General features: G+C 43.0%; 1 protein-coding gene across 6 annotated transcripts in view; it reads left to right on the plus strand.

The window, feature by feature from the left end:
* The window catches only part of elavl4 (ELAV like neuron-specific RNA binding protein 4), a 75654-nt gene that overhangs the window by 27738 nt on the left and 35573 nt on the right, over positions 1-12343 (plus strand). For 5 of the 6 annotated variants that reach the window (XM_018673349.2, XM_018673351.2, XM_051077306.1 and 2 more), the window contains 2 exons: positions 2833-2919; positions 6982-7228. In XM_018673349.2, the coding sequence (XP_018528865.1) occupies positions 2833-2919; positions 6982-7228 (334 nt within the window). The remainder of the gene's footprint in view (positions 1-2832; positions 2920-6981; positions 7229-12343) is intronic. The other variant, XM_051077309.1, reaches the window with a different exon arrangement.

Genomic DNA, 12343 nt, shown 5'->3' on the forward strand with positions numbered 1-12343 from the left:
TATGTCATTATATATATATATATATATATATATATATATATATATATATACATATATATATATATATATATATATATGTATTTTTTTCATTTTAACAAGCCAAATAACATTTTAGAAAATGAAAAAATAAGATATGTAATACATAAGGAAATCACAAATGATATCTGGAGCAAGATGGTGAGGCGCAGTCTAACAAGTCAGATGGTTGCATGCTGGCTCCATTTTGTAGCTGCCAGGCAGTGTGTCTATCAGCGGAGAGATCCCGCAGCACACTGTCTACTCCGCAGTCTCTTCAGCCTCCATCTATCCTGGCCAAGTCAGGGTAAATTGATTGTCTAAGCTCTGTAAGAGAAGGGGGGAGGGAAGCCAGCACTAGGACAGCAATATAAAGTGGTGGTTTTATGGTGTAAAAGCAGCAGGAGGAGCGGCGCAGGTGAAAAGGACAGGAAAGGAAGGCCAAAACTCATTGGTCATCTAAATTTTAGCTTGTGTCATAAGTGGCATAGGGCTGTGGAGAAGGAGAGAGAGATAATCTTTGTGCACAGTATGGAAGAATGCCTTGTAAAATGGATACATATACAGTAAATCTAAAAGAAAGCTGCCTGTGCCTTTGGTGTTTTCAGCTGTTAGAGGAAAACAAATGTATACTCCCTTTCCTTGCTGTAGGCGGATCAGGCTCGTCCTATTCGACTGCAGTACCCAGACACCACTGGCCGGGAGCCCAAGGAGACAGGAAGCACTTTTGTGGCATCAAATATTAATGGAGTTATAGAGTGTATTGATTATATAATAAGTTTTCCCAGCATCTGAGCACCGACTGAAATGTATTCCCTGAATAATTGAAAATGTATCCATGAGCGGTTTTTCATCTCAATGGTTGGTGAATGTAATTGCATTGCACCCTTATTTCAGTGTTACTTGAGATTTTATCAGAAGATGCACATGTGTGTGTGTTCATGTGATAAACGTGAGGACAGCGAGAATATGAAGAAATATGAAACTGTGTGCGCGAGCAGTGTGTGTGTGTGTGTGTGCCCGAGACTGTTTCTTTTATCGAATGGTTGAGCATTGAATATTGAGCACTCAGTAGTGTTTCGAAAATGGGATGCAGAGACTTTCAAACGCACTTCTAAGAAATGTAATATTCCTTTTGCCGACATTATTTTCCCTTGCGCTATGCATTAGCTGTTGGAATTTGCTGAAAAGGAGACTCATATACATCTGCTTGCTGCTTCTTACATTTCTATCACCACATTTGTACATGCTACAATAATACTGCCCTGTCTGCTTGCTGCGGCGCACACCATCCACTGCCACACTGACATAGTATGTAAAAATGATGGCTTTGCAGGATGGGTGAAAAATGCTTTTGATGTTTCACCTCTGCCTAACATTTCCTTTTTTCAGGGTAACTTTTCGACCTTACATTTAATGGATGGGACAAGTCGTTTTAACATGCAGGCTGTACAGTGTGTCGTCCTCTACCCTCTTGATGAGATGAATGTTGGTCCACTATACTGTATGTGGTGACTTTAAATTGTAACTAGCGTGGGCACCTTAGCCCCAGGGGTGTAGCTATCCCTGGCACTGTCCACTCCTGGCTTTTTCAAATGGTTATAAATACACCTCACTAGCTTTGGCACGCTTGCATGAGGTTGACCTATCTCAGCTAAAAACTTGAAAATGTTAATATGCAGTAGATTTTGAATGCCTCTCACCAATTCGTCCCAGTCAGTTTACACAGTAGAAAGTGTTTTTTAAATATATTTTACACAACCGTTATTCAACAGTAGCCCTTTTTGTCTACACCAGACTAAAACAAAGGTGGCTCTCAACTTGATATTTCTATAGGATCATCCCAAAAATATTCACCATCACCTCTCAGCGAGTACAAACACTATACCTTGTCCTCTTTTCTACCCTGACCTCTCTGCCCCTCTGTTTCTCCCTTTTCCCTTTCAAGCTGACAGTTCACGCTCATTTAGACCTCCATTATGCATTCCTGCCCAAGTTTACAAGACACATTGACAACAGAACATGTACAGACTGCCTCTCCCCCCACCCCCACCCCTGTCTCTCCCTTTCTTTGAAGTATTGGAAGTGTCTTCCCCATTACTCAGCTCTTGCCTTTTCTTCCTCCTCCCATCTGATCCCTCACTCCTTCTCTTCATCTCTCTGAAGGAGTAAATGAAGGCAGAGGTCATCCCTCCTCTCTTCCTCCTCTCCTGCTAAATTGGCTGCTTGTAGCATCCGTAGATAGCTGCAGGCATTTAAGCCCCCCTGCTCTGGAGAGCTAGTGAACAGACTTCCTGCTCATTTGTGGCATTTCTGTCTCTTCAACCACAGGCTTGTTTACCCACAGAGAGCAAGAGGGAAACCCTCATTATAAACTCTACCAAGGTCATTGCAGTCACCACACCAATCTGCTGCTTTCAACACACACATACAGTTTTATCCAATCCACTATGCAGGTACTCAGATATTGAGACAGACTGAAAAAAGGAAGAAATAATATCATTACCCCAATTTCTATCTCAACCATTTCATGAAGAAATATTCCAGCAATGACAAACTCACTCATCTCAGCCAGTCATAATTTCCAGAACCAAAACAAGCCTGAGCCACCTGTCTTTGTTTTAGTTCGACTGGTGGAACGATTGTAAAGGTATAACTGTATTTTTCCAGTGAGCCGCCATTTTCCCCAACACCCCCAATTCCCCTTCCCCCCTCCCTCCACTCCCTAAATCCCACTACAACCCTAACCTTGCAAAGTGAGTGTATGATGTTGACGGTGGGCTGTGCGTCCCTCCCTCCCTGTGCTCCGCTCCATAGGGGTCGACAGAGACACAGTGGCGTCAGGCAGAGCTCCCACAGCTCCAGGGCTGGGCAGAGAAGGGATTGCTGACACAGCCAAAGATGGTAAGGAGACTACTGCTGCCAAATGGATGGCCCAGCCATTTTACACACCCATGAAGTAATATGATCTGATATTGTACTGTGTTTACACAAATAAGCACTGGTGGTGATGCTGCTGACTGAGACAGTTGGAACTGGAGCAGAGATTCATGGACCGGGGCAATAGACGGAGGGCAGGAGGGAGGACCGGGGTTGCAAGGATAGAGCACGTTGTGCAGAAATGACTGAAAAGCAATATCCACCCGCTGACATGTTCAACCTTTGTATATGTTTGAGGAAGCCAGTAAATAATGTTGTGCTCTTCTGTCTAGTATTTTCTCAGCTTCTATTCACATATTGATGTTTCTAGTATTTAAAATACATCCTTTATAAATAAATTGTGCTGTTTAGCCTTCATTAATACATGCATAGCTGCAGCCGTGGGCATTCCTAATGGACCTCTACCTCCATGAGACTTTACTCAAGATGCTCACTGCTCTCCTGCTTCTAATTTCTCTTTCTCTCCCGTATTGAGCGCTCAAGCACTCTTTAAATGTTACAGAGTAATAGTTCCCTCCCTTGCACTTTGTTTTAGAACAGCTGTAGCTTCAGCATTGTTTGAGTCAAGCCAAATCGAGTCATCATTCTTAAGATGCCAGTTTTAAGAATGACCTCTGGTTATCTTTCAACTTATAAAAGCAACCATTTATTCTCAATTCTATCAAACACCCTCTCACACATTTGTATCTAACTCTCTAAAAGCTGCACGCTCTCTACATATTTTGCTTTTAGCTAGAAGGCCAGTGCCTGCCCTGCATCCTACACAAGTAGCATTTTAACTTGTGAGTATAAGAAGCTGCATCTTGAGGCTGAGAGCCTGAGAGAGCCTGTGTGTTGTTACCCAGTCAGCAGGACATGCAGTGAGTTTCTGTCCACAGCACCAGGCTCCACAGTGGGAGAGCAGGGACAGCTAGAGTGTTCACAACCAACATGAAGTGGACTGCTGAGCAGCACAAGTGCTGGTGGGCAGGGACAAGGAGAGGAATATAATTGGCCACTGGGACTCGGCAGGTCCCTGTTAATTAGAGGCAGCCATTTTGGTGTAAAAACTCCTCAGAAAACGTCCCATGGAGTTGAAAGTCTCTCTGACAGAATGGAGCCCAGCAGGGAATGTAAACAGATTTAATAAGGCCCTCTCCAATCAACTCTGTTATGGCTAGATACTATTCTCTCCTTCTACTCTGCTCTCTCTCTCTCTCTCTCTCTCTCTCTCTCTCTCCTCTCTCTCTCTCTCTCTCTCTGCCCCTCTGTCTTTCTTGGTTTGTCTCTGTATCTGTGTTGTGGTAGAGTGGTGAGTGATTAGGGAAGGATACTGTCAAAAGAACAATTTGCATGCAGCTCTCATCTTGAGAGCTTTTAGACATCTCCCTGTCTGTTTGTTTTCTGCGGTGGGCTTGGGCCATTGTTCTCTCTCTGTATGTATGTGTGTGTGTGTGTGTGTGTGTGTGTGAGAGAGAGAGAGAGAGAGAGTGAGTGAGTGCTCTTCCTCTCACTACAGATGAGTGTGAATGCATGAAAGTGTATGTGTGTGTAAAATGAAAGGATGACAGCGGATTCAAGACTTACACTTTGTTTGCGCTGCTCCTAAACACATAGATGGAGGAAAAGATTAAATATTAAGAAATACAGCCTCATTTTGAAGGTCTTTAACCCATGTAAGCCCCCCATATGCCATCCCATGATGTTGTTGGTATAGATATTAAGAGCTAAACCTTAACTACCAGTTTAATGATATATATCTTGTCCAGACAATCTCACATTTTTGTGCACTTGAAATAAACTGTGCTACATCACACTGATATCATGTAGATATCAGGAGTCCTCAGATATAAATAACATTTACTATTCTGAATAAATTACACATTGTCATTAACGTATTGTTAGTGGTTGTTTGGTAACTAAAGAGTTATGTTTGCCTTCTGTTTCATTTATCACTACACAAAGGTAATAGAATAAAGTCAAGTGATGAAAGCCAAGAAGTGCATGCACTGTAAACATCTAAAATGGTTTTGAAAAACTATTTCTGGACAAACTGGGAAATTTTTAAATTCTTCTTTGAGATATATTATTAGAACACAGGTCCAGCCTTTTGATAATCCAGAAATAGAGTGAAACACGACTCGTGTGCCGTTTTCTCCTTTGCTAAAACTAGCCCTGCTTCCAAGTGCAGCCTGTCTGCGTGTACTTTGGAATAGTTAAAAATAGACCGAGAGCTGAATGGTTGAACAGGGGAAAGGGAGAGAGATCTGAGTGATGACTTTAAAATTTTGATTGAATCAGATTAAAGAATATTTGCATCTTAATTTGGATTTCAGCATGTTAGGTCATGACAGTTGCTTGTGCAGCAACATCTCTGGAACTGCTCAAATAGGCTTGGACATGGACAGGCTTTTTTTCTAGGGACGTGCTGTGGTTTATCGTGGCTGTTTATACAAAATCAGAAATGCAATTGGTACTAACAGTAAGACAACACAATGGATGCACATGAGACAGATCACAGGATGTTACATCAGTGCATGGGGACACTGCAAGACATTAAGCATAATCAACCAAGTTAACAACAGTACGTTTCCTAGTTGGTCAAGCAGATGGAATGATGCTCCCTGTGCCTTTATAACAGTGCCTCCATCTTCTTTCTTCTGTTTTATCTTTCCACCATTTAGCAGTTAGACTTAGTTGTGTCTACTATTTCCAATTTCCCCCTCATACACACATAAACGCAACAAAAGCCATTAATTTGATCAAACAAATGTTTTTTATGCAAATTTATGAATAATTTCACTTCACACGTTGCTTTTGTTGGAGAATAATGCTCGCTCTGAATAAGCATTTGTATTAAACATGTATCAGAGTGCTCTGGTAGAAAAAGCAAAGCGCAACCTATGTCCTTCCTCCTCCTGACTTTTGACTTCTCACCTTTTTTTTCTTCTGTTCTCTCACACTTACACCGAGCTCACAGTTCCTTTTTGAACACTTTGATCCTGAGATGCTCTGCAAAACCATATATGGAAACACAAACTTCTCTCTGTCACAGCAGCAGCAGCATCAGCAGTCAGGTAGCTAGCTGAGGGGCTGCCCCTTGTTGCTGTCCCCCTCCACAAACCTCATCAGCCATCACAGAACTATCTAGAGACGCCTCTTACTGTCTTCATGAATATTTTGCCGTTTATCTTTGTGTCCAGTGTTAGTTGTATTTCTCAATGTGGCATGCAGTGTGTTTCACCATATGTTTAATTTATTATTCCGTATTAGACCTTAGCAATGTTAATGTTGTTACATGTTGATGATGTATTATATTTGTGAGATAAGAGGTCATTTGTTTTTCACCTATTTTATACTTTGGTGACAGCATGACTTAAAACTGTCATTCCTAAGAGCTATTTTTCAGCAGCATGATGTTTAACTATTTAATTAAAAAATCAAGGTATTTCATTACACTGATTCTGTAAATCCAGCATTGTTATAAAGCAATCCTGCTCTCTGATTTGCAGCATTGCCCTCGTACCAAAATTTCGCTTAGGGCCCCAATTTGACCAGCAGCAGTCCTGCGCATCACCCAAACATATAATGTACAAATTCATTGAGTAACCCTGTTTCAGACAGAGAAGGACATTGTGAAATGTCATTGTTCTACTCTGACACTGTAACATCATCTCTCAGTTAGAACAGCAAGAATGAACTACATGAAAATACCAAAACAGTGATATATACGACTGTATGCCCAGAGCCAGTTTAAAATCTTTCAAATGTATTCTTGCAGTATCTTGAAACAGGCTTTTAAAGGCCTTTTTCATTCAGACCGTTGATCTGACTTAATGCAACCAAAGTCATACTTTTTAGAAAAAATAATTTTGGAAGAGTCTTGTATGCCTTGCTACATATTCAGTGTTCCAAATTGCTGAGTACAGCACAGAAGCTTTTGCTAATGAATGCTCTCTCTCCTCTTCTTCTTCCCTGCCCTTTCTCTCTGTGGTTCCTCTCCTTGCCTCTCCCTCTTTCCTCCTCCTCCCCTTCGCCCTGCTCCAGATCATAAGTAACATGGAGGCTCCAGTGACAAATGGCCCCAGTGGAGGCGGCACCACAGCCAACGGGCCGACTACCAACAGCCGCGGCTGCCCCTCGCCCATGCAGACTGGCCCAACAAACGACGACAGCAAGACCAACCTCATTGTCAACTACCTGCCCCAGAACATGACCCAGGAGGAGTTCCGCAGCCTGTTCGGTAGCATCGGCGAGATCGAGTCCTGCAAGCTGGTTCGCGACAAGATCACAGGTAAAAGAATGGAAATGGTTTATATGTTGTAGTGTGGTATTGCTGCTTGAAGATGTGAACTTTTCATTAACTAAGAAAGTATAAACCTGCTTATAAAATCTGCTTATCCACCTTATAATTTGAGGTGTATCCAGTTGGTCTTCAAAAGGTACCATAGAGTTTAGTGGATTGTCTCAAACCATAGAGAAGCATGTTTATCACTGAGGTAAAAACATGAAAATCCCCTAAAGTCAAGTCAGAGGAAGGGACTGAGATGCTTGATTTCTATTCTCACAAATTTAACTGGCTTGATCTTTGGACTTTAAGACCTTCATTTTGTGCTTTAGCTTGTCTGTCAGAATTTTCTTTTTTTTTGTATTTGCTTTTACAGTCAAATAATGGTAAAATGGTGAGAATAAAGAAACAGCCAGATGAAGCATACAGCTTACGTGCCTCTTCACATACTGCTAAAAGATCAATGGTAGGTGTAGATACACCAGTCTGGCCATATGCTGTGTGTTGCATGTAGGCGCACATGTGAATGAATTAAATATGACCCAAACAGTTCCAGTGTCATTCCAAACAAATCAAGTGTTTCGAGAGGAATCGCTGCGCGCGTCGTCCTCCGCAAGGAGAAATCCGCCTCTGCCCTCTGTGTGTGTTCAAGCGCTGCGACTCAGCAATGCAGCAAAGTGCCACATGTTCTCCAGAGGTGTTTAAATTAAGCAGCACTTCGCGGTGCTAATCGTGGCTGTAATCTGGGCGTAGTGGCTGTGTGGGTGGCCATACAGCAGATGGATCGGGGTGGGGGTTTGGGGTGGTTCAGCTCTGTGATAATGCTCCATAATGGCTTTCATTTTAGATCCTACTTACTGACACTCTTCTCCTGATAATCTCATTAAAGAGCACCAGGCAGGCAAGCAGGCAGGCAGGCAGACAGTGGAGATCACCAAGCCATTCTGGGATACCAGGCAGGCAAGCGAGGCAAGAGTAAACACACAAATACACAGATATATAATCACGGAATTAGATTTCCCATAATAGATTAAGTACAACCAAAAGGCCAAAAGTGATGACTGTGAACCAGAGATGGCCACAGGCCCAGCTACTCCTGCCTCCTTCTGCTCTCTCATTCTTTGAAGCATATTTCTGCAGCTCTATGATTCCTCTTTTGAACCATCTTCCTCTTCCTCCGTAATGGGCCACAAAATGGAGCCTGAGAGTCAGATACACCAGGATAATGGAGGATGGTGTGTACAGAAATAACACTAGGATACCACACGCTATCATCATCACCATCACCATGTTCTCTCTCCACCCGATTTTCCCCTTAAGTGTGATTTGCCAAGCAGCAGCGAGGAACCAGGCTAACAGCAGATATTTGGAGAGACTTTAAAAAATGAACAGAATTGCTGTAAACCTGCTCGGGCCCTGAATAGGGACTGTGAGAGCGGTAGAAATGTTTGTTCGCTCACTTCTAAACCATTTAGGGTAGTTCTCTGCTCTGCACTACAAGGTCTCTCTGATGACTTAGCATCAACGCAAAAAGTTAAAAATAAACCCTGCCCTCCCTCCACCTCCCCCTGTGGTGTATACCTGTTTTGCTCTCCCATGGGTGCAATTTCCTCGTGCAAACGTGTAGGCTAACAAAGCACAGATCCCTTCCTCCAAGCAGGAAATGCCAAGAGGCTTCATACTCTCTAACAGTCATCCTAATCATTAACAAACTAAACCAGGTTTGTGAGAGGCTGATAGATATACATATACCCTTTCGTGTCTGTAGCAAATATCTGTACAGTGATGTAAGAAGGATCAATTTCTGCCTTCTATCAGGATTTCTGAGTAAGTCAAGATTGAGAGAGGGAAAGATATTTTTCTACCATGTTGAAATTTCAGAACAGAACTTTTGAACATGTCTGGAGGATAGTTATTGTTCTGTAGCTACATATTATTCATATTGATAGGAATAATAAAGCCTTACTGCATTCATGCCTTCATATTCTATTATGCAGTGTGAAGAGCACAAAGAGTATAAAATAAAGTTTAAGAATATACTCGGAAAATAGTTTCAATATTTTATCACTACACAATTGAAATGTTCTACCGGTGGATTTATTGATTCAAATCATTTTTCTGTTGTACATACCTCAACTAAGACATTACATTTCATGTCTTCTGTTTCAGCTTCATTATTTCAAATGCAGACAAATCCACTCACTTTTAGCGAGTAGTCATCGCTATTTGTTTGCCTGCATCTCACAATCTGTTTCCCATCAATGTTTGCATCTTGCCCCACCTGCGAGTGTTTGCTGACTAAGGTGTGAGCACACGAGCCCATCAGAGGTAGGGAGAGACAGACAGGTCCTCTGCGTCCTCTCGGCTTCCTGTAGACTTGCTCCTGTCAGCTCCAATGACGCCAGCCTGGCGTGAGGCTTGGGCGGGTGCGGGCAGGCATAGACACTCCAGCTCCGTCTGTCACCCTGGCTGACTTCAGCTGGTACTAAAGCCACCTCTGGGTGTCTTTCTTGCTCCCTACACGCCTGCCTGCTTTCCTACCTTCCTGTCTGCCTGCCCGCTTGCACAACTGCCTCTGCCTGGTGCTCTCATAACACGCCAGGGACACACAGGTTAATCTTTTATTTAAGGCTAGCTTACACGCACCTAGCTGCAGCCCACACACACTTGCACATAAGCCCCAAGCCTCCACCTGTCTCTTAAAGAGAAGATATCTTAAGCATTTAAGCAGTTGTTTGAATTAAGTGCGTATACAGTAGTAGCTTTTACATTTGTCCTTCAGCATTCCCGGCAAAGAGAACACAGCGTATACAAATGCTTACGTCAAGGGCATGGTGGCTTTGAGAGACTGTGCACTGTAGATGGTTCCACTTACAGCGCTTTCTGTTCATGTTTTTCTTTCTTTAAAAAGGAAGCAAAAACGTCTATTTAAGCTGAAAATTGCCAGTCTAAAAGCTCACATCTTGAGCAACAGTAAAAGCAACCACTCCTTACTGAGATGTTAGTAAAAACACACATACCCTTGCAGAGCGCTTGGAAAAATTAATGTGGACTTTGCAATATACTGAATCAGCACTCACGAATATCCACACATGCCCATGCACGTAGGCAAACACACACACACACAGAAATGGAATTGACTGATCCTTGTCAGTAAGTCATTTTTTGGGATCATTTTTCTGCATCAGCTGCATTTCTGCTGAAGGAATGAATGCATTTGTTTTCATAATGACACGGAGGAGAAGAAAATAGCTTTTCATGCTGGAACAAGAATTGATTGCGTTGGGGAGGGGAGTGGTGGGGGTGGTTTGGGGGAGTTATATTTATGTGGACAACCTTTTTTTTCGTTTCTTTTTTGCATTCTCATGTTGCACCAATAATTACAGTAGCCAAAATCTCAGTAGTCTTATTCTCTGGAGATAGATAGGATATTTTACTTGCTTGATGAGTAAACAGTTCTCCGTGTTCACCAGCTGCTGTGTCTACTCTGTTCTAGCGGCCTGTATTACCTTTTTCCTCAAGTAGTAACATCATTTGCTGATTGCCAGCCTGTAGCAGCAAACTCGACTCACCTTCCAATAATGAGAACAGCATTTTTTTGTTGTTTATGCAGGTGGAATAATTATTACCTCCATACCAAAGCCTGTAAAGACATCATCCTAAAGCACACTGACTGAAGGCTTTTATGCTTACTACTCTAGTCACCTTCCATGTGTTGGTTTTATACATGGAACCTAGGGAGCTGATGCAAATCATAGTGACAATGTAGCAAGCCAAGCAGATGTTGGCTATGAAAAATAGATGGACTGTGATGTCAGCTGTGGAGTAGTTCAAGCTGGAGCACCTCTGACAGACAGCAGCTTCAGTGCCATGTGAAAGCCTGCTGCGAACCCCAGTTCTTACATAAGGACAGGTACGCCTTAGTCATATACTGTAGGTGCAAAAAACATCTCAGGTCTACTGGATTTGGCTTGCTTTGCACGCACTTCCTTGTGGTTCGGGCAGCACACTTCCATTAGTTTCATTGTCGTGCCATTTCTGTTATGGAACATCAAGTGCACCCACAAGTATTGCCAACATAAAATATGCATCTAACCTTGATCTACAAGGACAGACGGGTGGAGCTTAGCTCCTGCACAAGGTTTGTCAGTCTGACGTGGAGCAGATCAAATATTCACCATATAAACCTCAGTTTACCCACATCTCGTTGTTGCTACTGAAATATACATTGACAACATGCTGAGGCGCAAAGCTGATTCTCTTTGTACCTCACATTGTGAGCCAAGTTGTTTATCACATCATTACTAGAGTTATGGGAACAAAACTCAGTATTATTCCTCAATTTGTCTTACAATGAGACACGTTTACACCTTCCAAAACACCTAAACAACACAAATGCAGTGTGTGTGCATTTGGTGTTGTTTGTTGCATGTGGTGACAAACCATTACATACTTTTTAAATCCTTACTGAAATCATGCTGCTGGGAGATCTGGTGCAGTGTTTATATCTCACATAAAGGCTGCATTTATCTGAACCTGAAATGGGCTGAAGGCTGAAGATAGCGTGAACAAAGCTGACAGGGAAAGAGATGAAAAAAGGATTTGACATCTCCAAAGCCAGGTATTAAGAGAGCTGCCAGGCTCAGAAGTGCAGACACAAGCAGGCAGACGCACATTAAAGTTTAAGAGTCCCAGTTCCCAATAATGTCCTGCCTCTCTCCTCATAACACCCCCACCCCACCCCCCGCCTTCAATCTCCTCCTCCTTCTCCTACTGCCTAGGACCCTCAGTTGGACGTCCTGAGAGCTCGTTTGGATGCGCTGCTCCTCTCGTGATCCCCACTTCAGACTGCCTCTGTCCCCTCTCATTCCAGTCTGTGTGCCCTTTACATAGAACACAGAGGTTGTGACTGTCCCCTGTGTCGGCCTCAGATCCAGGGGCTGAATGTGCCTCAGGGCTGGTTCCTCGCCCTCCGACCCTCCTCTCAAGTGCACCGTACCTGGGCAGCAGACAGCTAGACAGTCCCTTTGTCCCCAGCATGGGTGCTGCAGGGCTGGGGGTGGATGGCTGAGGTCTTGCGGGGCTGTTCACTCTGTGTTTGCTCTCAGAAGGAGTCCACGC

Source organism: Lates calcarifer, linkage group LG17, assembly GCF_001640805.2.
Source record: "Lates calcarifer isolate ASB-BC8 linkage group LG17, TLL_Latcal_v3, whole genome shotgun sequence".
Lineage (NCBI taxonomy): Eukaryota > Metazoa > Chordata > Actinopteri > Centropomidae > Lates > Lates calcarifer.